Below are 17,725 nucleotides of genomic sequence, written 5' to 3'. Positions count from 1 at the left end.
CAGGAGCTCTGAAGTCTTCACGTCTTTTCTTGCAGGACATTCTCAGGTACCATGGTTACAGGTTGGCAGGGCACAGTCCTGCTTCATCTGCCTCATTAACACTTTGTTAGATCCAGACGACGACGCCAGAGTTTTGGTTGAAAGCTTTCTTCCACAGCGCAGGACAGACATTGATTAGGTCACTAAGTCAATGAACAAGGGGCCACTGAAGAGTCAACGACCAATTACAAAGCAGCATGTGACATAACAACAAAGTGTAACTCACAATGTTCGGCAGGCTACAGAGTAAAATGTATGAACACGTAGAAACACATTGAAGTTTTAGGGTTGTAATGCATGAAACTCCCGGTTCGGATCATATCATGGTTTTGAGTCATGGATCAGAACAATAAACAAAACAAAAGGGAGCAGATATAACTTTAAGAGATGCCCCAATCACGTTAGTTAGGATAAATGTATGGAATTGCATTAATTGGGTTTGACTAGAAAGCTGAGACTCATCATAACAGGAGACCCCAAACATTTGAGTGGCGGTGTATATAAACAAAAAGGAGTTTCTGATCTTTCTTTTGCTGGAAATTCAATTCTTACAGAAATCTCCAAATGTCAAAAGGTTTTGATACCAAATCACTGCATGCATTTTTCTATGGTGTTCTTCTTAATGTGGTATTTACATTATTAAAGCAAACTTTGTTGAACGCATTTCCCAACTCATGCATGTTCTCCAGCAGTGGCGCCACTGTTGTGGGAAGAAAAGTGAGTAATCTATCAAGATTTCTTTTGTGTGGACACACCCGATGCAGACTTCTTCCAGAGGGAAGACTCACTGAATAACAAAAACACGGTTGCCTTTAAACCCATGTTTGGGGTTCCATGTCTCTTTAGTTCACTAGGTAAACTTTTGTAAATGAGTTTCTAAAGAAGTGCGGAGCCCGTGTTGTTGGCAGAGGTTCTGTGTGTACTGCATTAGTCACAGTTGGTGGTGTGTCCTCAGTAGACAACTAGGTATATATCATTGAGGCCTCTCCACTAATCCTCTTCCACACCCCCACCTCCCTCGTCTCTTTCTCCCCACAGCAAAGTATAATATCTAGTTGGTCTCAGACACATTCATCCGTCCCCCCGAGTGGCTTCTTACAGATTAACCGTGGATGGAGTTTGGAGGCTGCCACCTTTTCACTTATCGCTCAGCGTTTAACTTGGTCTCTGGATCTGTGTGGTCACGGTGTCGCTGTAGACTTTGAGACTCGTATGGAAATCTTCTTTTGAGAGACGGAGGTCGAGAGAAGTGCAGCGATTTGTTGCCGATGATCCAGTGCTCAGGGGGAAGAAGTTGTGGCGACTGTGGTTTGTCCGGGAGATGCATGAAGGAGCCTTGGCATGTTTCTGTACAAAGCCCTTAAACACAGAGATGAAGAGGAGGACATCCAGGTACAGATTCGGTGACACTGGTCAAAGCGGTGGGATGACCTGTTGGTTAAGATGTTTCCGTAAAAAACACCATTTGTTGTCGGCAGCATAGAACCAGGGTCACTATGGACGGGACTCTTGACACCAGAGAAATGAGAGACTTTCGAGAGAGATAAAATGATTGAAATTTAGACGTATTTAACTCAGTAGAATTGTTGCTCCAGCAGAAAATGACTTGCTGGTAGCCGCCTGGTTCACAGCCTTTCCATCCCTGGTTGTTGCAATACTATTGTTTTGAGTTTCATGAATAGTTGAAACGCTTTGGTGGGAAGCAGGTGACGGTGTTTGCAGGTTTCCCTCTTTTGTGCTCGCAGGGATTAATGGTGCTAATCGCTCTGAGCCGTACTGGAGGGAACAATAAGGCATGAGGCATTTAATTGAAAATTCCTGGGACATAAATCCTTGTTTTAAAGGAATAGTGATGCAGCATGATATTTTATTGTGGTTTAGAAAATTGGCAGGCACCTGTAGCTGATGACTATAGTTATCCTAATTTTATATATTTTATTCTTTAATTATTAAAACTTCTAATCCCTTTTGATTTTCATAGACTAAATCCTGGATTAAGGGGTTACAAGCCCTCTTTTAGAAGGATGTTCTGTTATTTTCAGAGAAAACAGACAGCTTATCACTTTTGATTTATCCCCCATGTTTTCATTCTTTGTCTTTGTGAATCTACGTTGGATATCATGTCGGCACTCTTTGTAGGAGCACTCACTAGCTACGCAGATGAGCAGGGGACCGTTTTCTTATCGGATTGAATTCTGTAAATGCAAACATAATAAAGCTTGTGAACACAAATGATGAACGTCAGTCCACTGCTCACATTATGAAACTGTTTCTCTTTGTTCGCAGTCCCAGAAACCCTGGATAGAAAGCACTTTCACCAAGCGGGAATGTGTGTACATACTTCCAGTGTCAAAGGACCCCCACAGGTATGTGCTCAGAGGTACTGTAGTGTGCCCGTATGTAATTGTGTGTGTGTGTGTGTGTGTGTGTGTGTGTGTGTGTGTGTGTGTGTGTGTGTGTGTGTGTGTGTGTGTGTGTGTGTGTGTGTGTGTGTGTGTGTGTGTGTGTGTGTGTTTTAAGTAGGCCCAAACCCTAACCACTACTCTCCAAAGAGTAAATGAGTCTGTTTCCACATAATTTTGATGTATATGTTTGTCACTGTAATTATAGCGTTAAGTGAGGGGGAAGACCAGTGATGAACCTGTGTGTCATATCTTCTTATCCGTCAGCTGTTTTAGGGAGTTTGGATTTAATCATTTGGATTCAATAAAGTCCGATTCCCATTTCATGTTTACTGTTAAATTTGAAATATTATTCATTTTAAATTGTAAATAAAGATGTGTGTGTGCATGTGTGTGCGTGTGTGTGCGTGTTAATGGAATCTTACGAAGCAGTGTTAAACTTTGTATGGAGAAGGCTTCTTATTGACTTCTCATGCAGGCCACTCATTCACAATGTACCATGTGTGCATGAGAAGCACACACGAAATAGTTCAATTAAAGGTACAGCAGCTGGTATAAAATTTGTCCTGCTATAAAGAAATAGGCAAAGAAAAATGTAACATTTTGTTTGTAAAAGTCTTGAATTAAGTAGTTTCCGGCAGTGATGTTTCTTTTAACCCCTCTTTGTGTGTAAGCCATTTCTGTTTTTAAGTTACACTTTCAAGAAGTCACAGTCCTAACATTCTTCCTGTACACTCACAGTGATGCTTGGTTACTTGTGTGTTTTCTTTTACATCAATTATTTGCCTCTGGATTTTCTTTGCTAACTACAGTACGTGCTGCTGCTCAAAGATGATTCAAAGGTGTTAGTGAACACAGACGTTTAACATTAGGCCAAAGGCCTGCATGTGACTGTGATGGAAGTGAGAGTCCCTTTGGCAGGTTTCACAAGCCTCTCTTGGTTAAAGGCCAACCTAACCGGGCGTCCTGCCCAGCTGACTGATAACCTTCCATAATGTCCTCAAACTTTGTCTACAGAGAGTTTACTTCTCACTAGGAGAGATCCGACCATTATTACCGTCTTTGTCAAATGTGCTCCATAAATTTGTATTTATTCAAATTTAAATTAATGATTAAATATGTTGCTGTGAAATTCCTTCCAGATGCCTTCCAGGATGCCAGATTTGCCAACAGCTAGTCCGGTAAGTATTTGTTTGGTCTTTGTTCCCTTCTTTATTTGTTACCTCACATGATTAGCCTGAGAGAATCTCTTTTACAGTGTAATTCCTCGGAAACAATTTACCTCCTGGCTTTATGTCAGGATCCACATTCTCACCTCAAGTAATGATTAAACATTCATATTCAATACTTAAATGACAAATCTTAAACAAGGACAGAGAAAGTCAAAATGGTAAAGCCACTCACTGATAAAGCACACAATACACTAAACAAATACAGATCACTAACATAAAAGCACAAAAATAATGGGTAAAGTAAAATCCAACACATAAGCCATAGATAAAATTGTATTAGCAGCAACATTAGATGACCCACTAGGAAAATAAAAAGGTTGTTAGATGGGTGAGAGGGGTCCTTTTTAAAGCTCTTCTTTTGTAGTCCAGCTATCTCCGTTTAAAATATAAGACTCATTGTTTCAAGGCTTACTAAGAATTTCAGAGAAAGGGAGACCCAGCGACTGTTGACTGTCTCCAGCAGATTATATCAGATGTGGGAAGCATGTTAAATGGTCTTAAATATGTACTTGATGGCTACATACAGGATAGTTTGAAAGCTCCTTTTTGAAAACTTTCCATTCATATTATTTCCCTGCTTTTGAATATCTGCTTCTTACAGTGATTTATAAATGTGCCATAAATGAAACACAATTTAAATGTGCTACTGTTAATATTCAGTTGTATCTGCTGTGTTCTGCAACATTGCTGCTACATTTGTATAGAATTGAATAAGTATATTATTATATCAATATAAAATGATATCTGTTCACCTTTTTAAAGATGCTGCTGTGGACGGCTGGTGCGGCAGCACGTTGGCTTCACAGCCAGCTTGGCCACGAAGTACTCGGACGTGAAGCTGGGTGATAACTCCAACCTGTCCATGCCCGAGCTGGAGGAGTGGTCGGTGGAGAAACACACGGAGGCGAGCCCCAGTGATGCCTATGGTGTCATCAATTTCCAGGGAGGGTCTCACTCGTACAGAGCCAAGGTAGGACGGCAAAGTCTTCTCTGCTGGAGGGCTGTTCATGTAAAATAACTGTGATTATAGATATAAAACAGTCTTACGCAGTATTTGAAGGTGTTTTCTTTAATGTACTTGCATACATTTAACCCTGTGTGGTAATGTGATTATGTTTATATATCATGTTCATATGCCGTTGTTAACCACCAAACACAAAATATAGAAAAGGGGGAAAAAAGGATCATGGTAAAATATATCCCCAGTCTTTATTACTGGTTATTATTAATTATCAAAATGTTGTGCTGACACAGTCGATCAATCAATTAGTAGTTATTCAACCAAACATCGTTATGCTAGCTTTCCACAGCTGATGTGTTCATGTGAACATGCTTTTCTTGTGTCGGTGGGCAGTATGTGCGTTTGGCCCACGACTCGCGGCCGGACAGCATCCTGCGGCTGATGCTGAAGGAGTGGCATATGGAGCTTCCTAAGATCCTCATCTCTGTCCATGGAGGAGTTCAGAACTTTGAGCTGCACCCGCGCCTCAAGCAGGTGGTGGGCAAGGGCCTCATCAAAGCCGCAGTCACCACCGGGGCCTGGATCCTCACCGGAGGGGTCAACACAGGTCTGTAGTCGGAGAGAGATCACTTTAGTCTTGACTGAAACGTAGCAAACAAATCTTTAGGTCATGGGAAAATAATACGGCGAACGTGTGAATGTTAACCTGCCTGAGTGTAAAAAAGAATTGTTATTGAATAGACATGGCAGCTAAATAACTCTTTATTCACTTTCCACCCCTGCTCACTTACATATTCTTTAAAGGAACACTCACACACACACTTATATTGTACTCAAACCTGCACAAACACACACCATCAGAAGGTGATGCGCTGATGTAGCAGAAGTTGTAATACCCTGCTCTAAGCGTGTCATTTGGCTGTGTGTCGTGGCCGAGGTGTGTCTGCAGCCACAGCGCGACGTTAAGATGATGTGGTCTGATCATAGTGTTTAAGTCATTACTCACAGGGTCAATTACCCAGACCAGTGATTACTCTTAATGCCTCTGGAAGCCTGACCAGTCGGCATGGTCTCCTGGATCACAAATTACTGCTGAATCCATGAGATCCATTAGCTGAGGACTGTGGTTCACAAACAACCCCAGGACTAATGTACTTGTTGAGGACTTGCCCCATATGGTCACAGAAGCCTGAGTGTCTTGGCTATTTCTTTAAACATGCATGGTTAATGGAATCTACGCCATCTAGCACACTTTTACGTGACGGAGACATATACCAAAATTCTACCGGTCATAGACTTAAACCAAATATATTTATTAAGGGGAATTTAACTGAGGTGCCAACGGTTAAGTGGCAATAACAACTTGAACATGTATTGATTGTTTAATGTATCCTTCCTAAAGGTGTGGCGAAGCATGTCGGAGATGCTCTCAAAGAACACTGTTCAAGATCATCAAAGAAAATTTGCACTATCGGGATCGCACCCTGGGGAGTCATTGAAAACCGGAACGATCTCATTGGCAGAGACGTAAGAGACAACTCTTGCAATCCCCTTTGTTATTATCTCCTAAGATACTTAATAACCTCTCAATCTATTTAATCTTGAGTCATGATGGCATGGATTTTATCATAGATTTGATGGTTTTATTAAATAACAGAAATTATCTTTCTTAACTAAACTCTCCTATCCACTTCCCTTGAACTACCTTCTCATGTCTACACTGCAGATTGTCGCTCCGTATCAGACACTGCTGAACCCTCTCAGCAAACTCAACGTTCTCAACAATCTGCATTCCCATTTCCTCCTGGTGGACGATGGGACAGTGGGCAAGTACGGCATTGAGGTCCAACTGCGGCGGGACCTGGAGAAGCACATCAACCTCCAAAGAATACACGCACGTAAGAAAAACCGTAACTTCACTACAACAAGAGATTGTTAGTGATCACTCTAGATCTAGAAAAGCTGTCACTGCATTATCTCAGAAAAAGAGCCCATGATGTTGTGTGCACTCTTCTATTGAAGGTACCACACTTACACCCATTAAAGTTCTGAAATCCATATAAGAAAACATTTGCCAACTTGAGTTTATTTTTGTCCTGAAGAATATTCTTTTATCATCATTTTGTTTTTAGGGTCTTTGAAGTTGTACACCGGAAAGGTTCTCCACACTGTGTCGTACAAAATATAAAATTTGTGCCAGTGCCTCAAATACAAGCTAATGGAGTGCCCCCTTCTTACAAGAAAAACAAACGTGCACATGCATCATTGCAATGGATACTGCCAATTCATTATTATTTATTATCAATTAATAATTGACATGCAAATTCTAGTATTTCCCTTGAAATGACCGTCTGCTTCTCTCTATCTTAAAGGAGATCTTATTTTATTCACGGGGTCCCTTGACCTCTCACCTCAAGATATCTGAATAAAAATAGGTTCATGAGTCCCCACCAGTCTCCTTTACCTAAATCTGAGCAACAAAACAATTTATAAGACATAATAGAGTGTGGGAATGGTCATTATATTCCTCGATCATAATTAACTTTTGCATTTCCTGGATGTTATTCATTAGCGTTTAGATCTGGTTTACAAAATACTGTAAGTGCAGATACAGTTGTGGTCAAAAGTTTACATACACTTGTAAAGAACATAATGTCATGGCTCTCTTGAGTTTCCCCGTTATTTCTACAACTCTGATTTTTCTCTGATAGAGTGATTGGAACAGATACTTCTTTGTCACAAAAAAAACATTCATGAAGTTTGGTTCTTTCATGACTTTATTATGGGTTAACAGAAAAAGTGATCAAATCTGCTGGGTCAAAAATATACATACAGCAGTGCTAATATTTGGTTACATGTCCCTTGGCCATTTTCACTTCAATTAGGCGCTTTTGGTAGCCATCCACAAGCTTCTGGCAAGCTTCTCGTTGAATCTTTGACCACTCCTCTTGACAGAATTGGTGCAGTTCAGTTAAATTTGATGGCTTTCTGACATGGACTTGTTTCTTCAGCATTGTCCACATGTTCTCAATGGGATTTTAAGTCAGGACTTTGGGAAGGCCTTTCTAAAACCCTAATTCTAGCCTGATTTAGCCATTCCATTACCACTTTTGATGTGTGTTAGGGGTCATTGTCCTGTTGGAACACCCAACTGCGCCCAAGACCCAACCTTCGGGCTGATGATTTTAAGTTATCTTGAAGAATTTGAAGGTAATCCTCCTTCTTCATGATCCCATTTACTCTCTGTAAAGCACCAGTTCCATTGGCAGCAAAACAGCCCCACAGCATAATACTACCACCACCGTGCTTGACGGTAGGCATGGTGTTCTTGGGGTTAAAGGCCTCACCTTTTCTCCTCCAAACATATTGCTGGGCATTGTGGCCAAACAGCTCGATTTTTGTTTCGTCTGACCACAGAACTTTCCTCCAGAAGGTCTTATCTTTGTCCATGTGATCAGCAGCAAACTTCAGTCGAGCCTTAAGGTGCCGCTTTTGGAGCAAGGGCTTCCTTCTTGCACGGCAGCCTCTCAGTCCATGGAGATGCAAAACACGCTTGACTGTGGACACTGACACCTGTGTTCCAGCAGCTTCTAATTCTTGGCAGATCAGCTTTTTGGTGGTTCTCGGTTGACTCTTCACCCTCCTGACCAATTTTCTCTCAGCAGCAGGTGATAGCTTGCGTTTTCTTCCTGATCGTGGCAGTGACAAAACAGTGCCATGGACTTTATACTTACAAACAATTGTTTGCATTGTTGCTCTTGGGACCTGCAGCTGCTTTGAAATGGCTCCAAGTGACTTTCCTGACTTGTTCAAGTCAATGATTCGCTTTTTCAGATCCATGCTGAGCTCCTTTGACTTTCCCATTGTAGCGTTTGTGGGCGTTTGTATCCAATGAGCCCTATTTAAATGGCCTCAGAGAAGTCACCAGCTGTAGTCACTCATAATCACTCACAAGAAGTTAAGAGGCCATGCTATGAAGCTCATTTCATTGACACAACTTTCTAAGTCACCAAAATTGCTAATTCATGTTGCTGTATGTATATTTTTGACCCAGCAGATTTTGTCACTTTTTCTGTTAACCCATAATAAAGTCATGAAAGAACCAAACTTCATGAATGTTTTTTGTGACAAAAAAGTATCTGTTCCAATCACTCTATCAGAGAAAAATCAGAGTTGTAGAAATAACTGGAAACTCAAGAGAGCCATGACATTATGTTCTTTACAAGTGTATGTAAACTTTTGACCACAACTGTATGTGTCGTGTATACTGAAGTGGGAATACCACTTTGGTTCACGTTCAATACATCAGGGGAATCCCGATGGTGTCAGATAGGTTGTTAGGATGTTTAAGACTTCACAGTTTAACATTTCTAAAAGTCATACATCCAAATATTAATTTGCAGTAATATGTGTCTTGCGTTGAGGTGCAAGCAATAAAACGTATAGACAGATCACAGGGAAACAACCCAAACTTTGAGTGGTTATTTGGAATCATTGATTCCTATATTAGACATTATCTATAATAGTAAGTAACCATTAAATACTCTTCTGATAGGACAAAACTCTGAGGTACAATCTTTAAGAAGTCAGTTTGTCTTTGCCTGGTGGAAACTAGATGAGAACAGTGAGCTGGTTGTTATCATCTAAACCTCATGAACTGTCACTTGGGTGGAGCTGTATTAAGGGAATAACACTGAAGCTGAAAGTAATAATGGAACATAAACCGAAATGTTAAGCTCACGCTTCGTCTTCCTTCTTGTAGGAATTGGTCAGGGTGTTCCCGTTGTGGCCCTGATCTTTGAGGGGGGTCCCAATGTGATCCTGACCGTGCTGGACTACCTTCAGGAGAGCCCTCCTGTCCCAGTGGTGGTGTGTGAGGGGACCGGCCGTGCTGCTGACATTTTGGCCTACGTCCACAAGCAGACCGAGGAGGGAGGGTAGGACGCACACACACGCACGCACACGCACACGCACACGCACACAAAGGACAGGGGTGGGCGGGGAAATTCCAATCTTAGTGTTTGTGTAATCACAATAGAAATGGTCAGATGATTGCAAAGAAAGGTATGCATGGAGAAACAGTAGTATTGATTAGTAATTAATTAGGAAGGAGTTACCCAGAGAGAATTAATCAAAATCAAGGTTTCAGCAAGTGTTTTGCAGTATGATGCTGTTAGTGATGAATCATTTACGATGCCATAGACGGTGATGTTCTTTTTTTTTTATTCCTTTTTTTTTCATTTTCTTTTTTTACAATTCCTCTGATGCCAGCGTCGTTGGTGGCTCTCATCTATTTCTGTCCCAGAAGGATTTCTAACAACCGAGCCACAACCCAGTTTGTTTTAAGAGAGTTGAAAATAGTTGAGCTTGTTGTGACAGAATGCAGTTAAAAGTACTCTGCTGACGGGCTTAATTAGCCAATGAAATTTGCACATAGTGCTGCAAAATGATGAGACAATCACACAAGACCACACTTTGTCTTCAATTTAAATGCGTCTGTCCATGAACTTGAAACATGCCCTCATCCTCTTGCAAATGCCACCTCAGCTAACATTACTGCTGTATTTAGTCTGATTCATACAAAACAGTGATCCAGTTTAACTTCTTATCTCTGTGCTGCTCCTATTTAAGATGTACCTTTTTGTTAGCTGACATGCAAAGACTTAATTGACTAATATCTTTATCAACTTAATGTTGATTATGAGCTCTATTGGTTCTGTCAAACCAGAATTCTCCAATCCAGCTGTGAGCAACAAAAAGGTAGTGATTAGATACAGGAAACATGCATCCAGAGATGAGATTAAAGTTGAACCATTCCTTTATAGGTTATTTAACAGCAAAAGGCAGCTAGCATATAAAAGTGATCTACAAAAAGTGTACATACTAGCATCATTGAACAAATAAAACCTTTGGAAATACCAGAGGGATTGTATGGCTGCAGTATATACTGTTGACAGCATTCTCATTATGTGTTCCCCAGAGATCAAAGGACTCTGTGGTGCTTTCCACTGTGGTGCAATCAAACCTGTATTTTAAGTGTTTTATAGTTGTTAGTTTGAGCAGTGTGACCGTAACAATGTCATTCTGTAATTCTTCTACAGTAGTCTTCCTGTTGGAGTGGAGACCGACATCATCGCAACCATCAAGAAAACCTTCAACTTCAGCCAGAGTGATGCCATCCACCTCTTTCAGACTCTGATGGAGTGCATGAAAAGCAAAGAATTGGTAAAACAAATTGAATCGCTTTCATATACTTATCTTTAAGGTTTTAGTTATTTACTCCCATTTTAAATGAGTGTAGCGGTAAACTTGCAGAGATCAGAGTCATTTAATAAAATTCCTGGAAACCAAACACAAAAGCTTCTGGAGAAATAAAGAGGAAATCAAGCAGCTTTCAAGAAAATGAACCAACTGAAGCATAAACAGCTATGATGGTCCCACTGTTAGTTTGCAAAAAGTGATATATCACAAACTCTTAAGACATGTGGATAATTGCCTGTGGGAACATGTTGATAAGTGCCATCTTGTTTCTTGGAAAACAGATCACTGTGTTTCACATCAGCTCCGACGAGCACCAGGACATTGACGTAGCCATTCTGAGGGCTTTACTCCAAGGTTAGTAGATGACTTCTGTTCTCTCTGAACCCTTTTTGCTTTTTTAACGAAGGAACTGAGTCACATGAAGTTGATTCAGTTTATTCATGTGCTGAGGTTGTTGGCATTGGGAGATAAAGATTTCAAGACTTTGTAATGTTTTCATTGTGATAAAGATATGCTTTGAGAACAGCGTTCCCCCTGTGTGCCCTTCTCTTTGTGTTCCTGAGCAGATCATGTTGCTCACATTCACAGGGCCTCCTTATTCCAACACTGCCGGTCACTGAGCTGCATGTCTCAGTCTTATTCCACTTCTTCTCTACACTCTGTTAGAGGAAGAGAAAAAGTTAACCTTTTGTCATTATGCTGTAGAGGATTTGTACCTTTTTAGAATTTGTATGAATGCAGTTGGAAAAAAAAGAATTCCCACTTTTTTTAAAAACTCTTGACAAGCTGTTGTGTGAACAAAAGCATTCTTCGTCTCAAGTATGGAGCAAATTGTTCACCTGAAAGAAGCGTTGTATGTGAATGTAGGTGGGTCGCAGTAATTCTTGTAATTCAAGTGTTTTTAGACAAAAGCAAAGGCTTTGCGAGTGACTGCAGCTGATGGATAGTCTGCAGAAAAGGGTTCTGACAAACAGACTGACTGAAAATGCCCACTCAGGGAAATATTTGTCTCCCTAAGGCGCAGTCTTCCTGGTGAAACAGTAACTCATCCTCAAAAGGACCCTCGAGTACAAAAGCTCTCAGGCCTGCTACAGAATACAGAGTGCTGCTTTAAGATCTTACGCTCTTCAACTGTGTTTCAATTAACTTAGCAGGCTGGATATAAAATTGGTCATTTTAGTCCAATCAAATTTCCACTGAGCACACAATCAATTCTGTGTACAGTGATGATGATCATTTGATTGAGATGGTTCCTAGAGGACAATAAGCAGATTAGTGTGGAAGAGAGCAGTAGACTGAACTCGGATTTACTTTGTAGTCTAATCTGCTGCGTTGCTGTATGAGTGTGTAATTGACTGTATTGCTGCCCTGGCCCTGCTCTACTAACCCCCTCTAACCCGGCTAGCTGGCTAACAGGAAATACACAGTTAATAAGGTTTTACTCTCCTGAGTATTAATATTTGTGTATGTGTTGTTGACACACGGCTGTACCTGTGTGTTTCAGGCACAAACGCATCAGCCTTCGATCAGCTGGTCCTGACTCTGGCCTGGGACCGGGTAGACATAGCCAAGAATCACGTGTTTGTGTATGGACAGCAGCTCCTGGTACGTAAGCGTGTTTATTGTGTGTGTGTGTGTGTGTGTGTGTGTGTGTGTGTGTGTGTGTGTGTGTGTTATTGTTCATGGATGTTTATTTTGCTCAGCATTAGCTCGAAATCGTTGGATTTGCCCAAAAATGACCCCAAGAACCTCTGCTTACCACAATCTGCAGTCTGAGGAGCCAGGGGACTGGACTCGGGCAGTCTGCCATGAACTGCTTGTCTTGACTGTAACATGAACTCTATTACAACTGTCTTTAGAAGCTGCCCTCAGTGCTTCTGTTTATTTTTGAAATTTAGGGGAATCCTGGCTTTTGCGTGAATGAGAGGATAGATGATATTTAATTATGTTGCTTGTGTGTTTGTTTTGTAACGGACATATTTTTGGTCTCTTCCGTCACTGCGTTTGTTTTATAAACAATCATTTGCTATTGAAATATGGTTCATAACTGTGTGTGTGTGTGTGTGTGTGTGTGTGTGTGTGTGTGTGTGTGTGTGTGTGTGTGTGTGTGTGTGTGTGTGTGTGTGTGTGTGTGTGTGTGTGTGTGTGTGTGTGTGTGTGTGTGTGTGTGTAGGTGAGCTCTCTGGAGCAAGCAATGCTGGATGCACTCGTGATGGACCGGGTGGATTTTGTCAAGTTGCTCATAGAAAACGGTGTGAGCATGCATCGATTCCTGACAATCAGTCGGTTAGAGGAGCTCTACAACACGGTAACATTATGAAACGCCTACCAGCCGCTGAGTAACAGAGATGGGCTGTGTTTAAACAATATATACATAAATGTTTTTGTATCTTTAATTTTAGAAACAACCTCCCAACAACCCAACTCTCCTCCACCTGGTTAGAGATGTTAAACAGGTATATCCGTCCGCAAAGTAAAGTTTTCATCATTTGCTGTTGAACCAGAGTCTGTTCATTCACCACCACTGTGCCTGCTTGCAGAGTCATCTGCCTCCAAACTACAAGATCACTTTGATTGATGTGGGCCTGGTAATTGAGTACCTGATGGGCGGGACTTACAGGTGCAACTACACCAGGAAACGCTTCCGAATCATTTACAACAACCTCCATGGCAACAATAGGGTGAGTCAAGTATCTTCGTAGCAATGTCCAAAACATCTTTTTATGGTTGATATTTAAAACTCTGGTCTGTGTTTTAACTAAGTTTTACGATGCACTGGAGTGAAAACCTGGAATGTCGTGTGTATGTAGTAAAAAAAAGAAACAATCTACAGTGACATTTAATGCATTGTATTGCTGATATTAGGTGTGAAACTGTTGTTGTAAAAGTCAGCGGAGTAAAATCAACTAATCTGAAAATGTGTTCATGTTCTGCACAGAGGTCGGGGCGCCACACTGCAGGTCCTGGTTCTCATTTGAGGAAAAGTCACGAGTCTTTTAGCATGCAGGCTGACAAAAAGGAGAAGACGAGGCACAACCACTTCATCAAAACTGCACAGCCATACAAACCTAAGGTAAGTATTTCAATAAAAGGATCAGGGCTTCCTTTTAGACTGGAGCATCCCACATCCCTAAAAATGAAAAGGTCTAGTGATAAAGCTCTGCATCTCATCAAATGGGGAAAAAGTGACGTCAGTCTGCCTCTATTCCTCTCACCGCTGCTTCCCTCTCGTCCCAGCTTGAATCTTCCATCGAGCAGAACAAAAAGAGGAGCAAAGAAGAGATTGTGGACATAGACGACCCAGAGACGCGGCGGTTTCCCTACCCTTTCAATGAGCTGCTGGTGTGGGCTGTGCTGATGAAGAGGCAGAAAATGTCCCTCTTCTTCTGGCAGCACGGCGAGGAGAACATGGCAAAGGCACTGGTGGCCTGTAAGCTTTGCCGATCCATGGCCTACGAGGCCAAGAAGAGCGACGTGGTGGACGACACCTCAGAGGAGCTCAAGGAGCACTCAAAGTATGTTTTTCTGTGGCTTTGATTCGTGTCAGGTAGCTATAAAACTGTCACATTTCTTTGTAAAAGTAAAAGGTAAGGACTAAACAAACTGTGCTGATGTATTTCAGTGAGTTTGGGACGTTGGCAGTGGACCTGCTGGAGGAGTCCTTCAAACAGGATGAGACCATGGCCATGAAGCTGCTCACCTACGAGCTGAAAAACTGGAGCAACTCCACCTGTTTGAAATTGGCCGTCTCCTCCCACCTACGGCCCTTTGTGGCTCATACCTGCACCCAGTTTCTGCTGTCAGACATGTGGATGGGACGGCTGAACATGCGCAAGAACTCCTGGTACAAGGTTCATGATCCATTTAGATTTTTATTTTTGGTAACAAATGAGTGTGTGTGTGTGTGTGTGTGTGTGTGTGTGTGTGTGTGTGTGTGTGTGTGTGTGATTGTGTGTGTGTGTGTGTGTGTGTGTGTGTGTGTGTGTGTGTGTGTGTGTGTGTGTGTGTGATTGTGAATTATTAGTCTATGTGCAGCTTAATACAAATATTAAACCATGTTTTGTCAACGGATGCAATGTTCTTGGGGCTTAACAAAGGTCTGCTTCTAATCCCTAATTTCAAGTACTTCATTGAGGTGTTAATGCCACCATGATTCATGGTGAGGAGTAGGAACAGAATTTAAACAATATTTAAACTTGTTTATCGCAGGTGACATCCCATGAGCATTTCCTGAATTGTAGATCAAAACCCATTCACAAAACCAGAGGATATATCTGCACTGCAAAAACACTTTATTGGTTTCAAAAGGCACTTACTTTTTCTCCAAACATTTTTAGTAAATATCAAAATACATTTTCTACATTTGGATTTGAATACTTAGATGAAATGATCATGCTGTCATTTCTTTGTGTTTGGGGACAAATAATAAACAGTCCCAAGTGTTTGCCTCAGTGTGGATACCTTTACAGCAGGGCTCGGCCTGTGTTATATTATACTATATGTACACTTGGGCAATAAAACACTTGGGATTCATTAGTGCGTGTTACACAAAGGATGTTCTTGACAAATATAGAAGCATCCACCCACCTGAGTGTGTATGTGTCTCTAGGTGATCCTGAGTATCTTGGTGCCTCCTGCCATCCTGCTGCTGGAGTACAAATCCAAGGCTGAGATGGCTCACATCCCTCAGAGTCAGGACGACCACCAGATGACCATGGAGGACAGCGAACACAACTTCCAGAACATAACTGAAGAAATCCAAATGGTTTGATTTACTCCGTCCCTCTGTTTTTGTATTGCATGTCACTTTTTTCCTTTACTTTTGGAACTCTAAAATATGGTATCTCCCCAGCATCAAAGCAGTCCTGCAATGAGATAAATCTTTGAAAATGTCAATGTCCAAATTCAAAGAGATGAAACATTGTCCATAGCTTAGGTGGTGTTAAAGGGTTAATGAGCTGTGAACAGGTTGTAGAGTAGTAAGACAGATATTCACATAAAAAGATGAAGTACTTTTTACTCATTCAGTCATTTATTTGCTTACTTTCTTTCCCTCACATTCTTCTTTTTTCCCTGCTTGTTTTCTCTCTTTCTCTCATTTTCTCTCCACATTGTGGCCTGCCGTTGTCTAATTTGAGCCTTTTTTAACCTCCCTGCAGGATGTGTTCAAGGAGGCCAGATCCCACGACCACGTGGAGGCAAAGAATGATATGGAGACACAAATTCGCTCCAGAAAGCTGCCCTTAACCAGGAAAATATATGCCTTCTACCACGCTCCCATTGTCAAGTTCTGGTCTAACACGGTATGGAGATTACAGAAGAGATGGACACACGCGCATATTTACACATCCATTCAACCGTCTATTTTATGGCTGTTTAGCTGTGTAGGATTCTGGGTAAGAGGATGTTGCTACCCAGGAGCAGTCGCTTAACACAGATTTTACATTTGTGCTCTGAAAACATAGCTTGTTGCATAGCTTAGTTGCTTTTGCTCCTTTTGGATCTGGAACAGTTAAATCAAAAGGGATTGTTAGAGATTTGGTCACTGGTGATGTTGCAACAAGTAAATGAGAGCTTTGCTTGATGTTTATGGTTCCCTCCACCAGCATGGTCTGACACGAAGCCCTGCAGACGCCAGCAGTGATCGATAGTCTGTCCATGAATATCACAAATAGGAGGGGACAAGGTGCAACCTTGTCTTATCAGGCGCCCACACAGAAAGTGGCGAGACACTAAGAATGGAAACGCAGCTCTCACTCTATGTATTTGAGCATTGAATGGGCGGACAAATATTCCCACATCACCGCCCTCAGAGAACACAGTCATACAGTTCACAATCAACAACATACATCTAGTTAGACCCCTCGACTATTTGTCCAGTATTTAATCCAATGCTCAACAGCCAGAAGATCTCTTTCCCAGAGTGGCATAGCAATGTGAAATTCTGGCAAGTTGAAACACCACCCTTTTCCCCCTTTTGTTTAGTTTTATTTTTTTAAATAAAATATAAGCCACTACTTTTTCTGCGCTCCATTGAACCCTATTGGAAGTGTTCACAAGTGGTACGCAAATGAGAGACCATTTCCATCGTGCTGCACCAGCACTCCTACTGGTTGGCTTAGTGAAGTGAGGACAAATCTGAAATTGATAGCATGAAAATAGCATTCATTTTAAGAATACTAATTTATGGGCCACAGATTTGTCAAGAAAAAAAGCAGTGGTAGCAGTTAAAGCTATAACATTTTCTTCAATACACACTTAATACAGTCACATTCACACTCTTGCACAGAATTATCACTCATCTTTTCTCGCCTGTTCTTATGTTTATTTACAAGCCTGAGGCCGGTTCTCAGGAGCCTGGGCGACGTCATTGAGGGTTTTATTTTCAGGAACAGGGTTGTTTTTCAGGCTGTTCAAGACTGAGAGGTGCTGATACCATCACTGAAACTGCGATTCTACATAATATAGCCTGTGCCCAAGCTTATCTACATCTGTTGTATCTGCTTCCATTCCCATTTCAACACATCAATGCAGCACACAACAATAGCTTACCGATCAGACGTGAGTGTTAATGGCTGATTTTCCAGCACCTCTCATGTCAAGGTTCAGCAATTTTTTGTAATCCAAGTTGTACCAAGAATGTGTGTGTGTGTGTGTGTGTGTGTGTGTGTGTGTGTGTGTGTGTGTGTGTGTGTGTGTGTGTGTGTGTGTGTGTGTGTGTGTGTGTGTGTGTGTGTGTGTGTGTGTGTGTGTCTTTACCTGCCTAGATGGACACACTTTCCCACAGTCTGCAGTATGGTTGTACAAGCGCAGGTCAAACTTTAGTGGGG

At 41.5% G+C, this 17,725-nt stretch overlaps 1 protein-coding gene across 1 annotated transcript in view; it reads left to right on the top strand.

The window, feature by feature from the left end:
• Positions 1 to 15,572, top strand: part of LOC137887270 (transient receptor potential cation channel subfamily M member 7-like) — a 22,004-nt gene extending 6,432 nt beyond the window's left edge. The window contains exons 2-18 of the mRNA XM_068730108.1: positions 2,326 to 2,405; positions 3,584 to 3,622; positions 4,436 to 4,643; positions 5,028 to 5,241; positions 6,037 to 6,161; positions 6,361 to 6,532; positions 9,397 to 9,571; positions 10,736 to 10,859; positions 11,177 to 11,249; positions 12,400 to 12,500; positions 13,069 to 13,203; positions 13,298 to 13,351; positions 13,436 to 13,576; positions 13,834 to 13,968; positions 14,133 to 14,410; positions 14,518 to 14,739; positions 15,505 to 15,572. Coding sequence (XP_068586209.1) covers positions 2,326 to 2,405; positions 3,584 to 3,622; positions 4,436 to 4,643; positions 5,028 to 5,241; positions 6,037 to 6,161; positions 6,361 to 6,532; positions 9,397 to 9,571; positions 10,736 to 10,859; positions 11,177 to 11,249; positions 12,400 to 12,500; positions 13,069 to 13,203; positions 13,298 to 13,351; positions 13,436 to 13,576; positions 13,834 to 13,968; positions 14,133 to 14,410; positions 14,518 to 14,739; positions 15,505 to 15,508 — 2,280 coding nt within the window. The 3' untranslated portion in view covers positions 15,509 to 15,572. The remainder of the gene's footprint in view (positions 1 to 2,325; positions 2,406 to 3,583; positions 3,623 to 4,435; positions 4,644 to 5,027; positions 5,242 to 6,036; positions 6,162 to 6,360; positions 6,533 to 9,396; positions 9,572 to 10,735; positions 10,860 to 11,176; positions 11,250 to 12,399; positions 12,501 to 13,068; positions 13,204 to 13,297; positions 13,352 to 13,435; positions 13,577 to 13,833; positions 13,969 to 14,132; positions 14,411 to 14,517; positions 14,740 to 15,504) is intronic.
• Positions 15,573 to 17,725: the final 2,153 nt, after the last annotated feature.

Source organism: Cebidichthys violaceus, unplaced genomic scaffold, assembly GCF_023349555.1.
Source record: "Cebidichthys violaceus isolate CVI_PGR_0920_01 unplaced genomic scaffold, fCebVio1.0.p SCAF_5, whole genome shotgun sequence".
NCBI classification, from domain to species: Eukaryota; Metazoa; Chordata; class Actinopteri; order Perciformes; family Stichaeidae; genus Cebidichthys; species Cebidichthys violaceus.
This window is presented reverse-complemented; position numbering and strand designations above follow the sequence as displayed.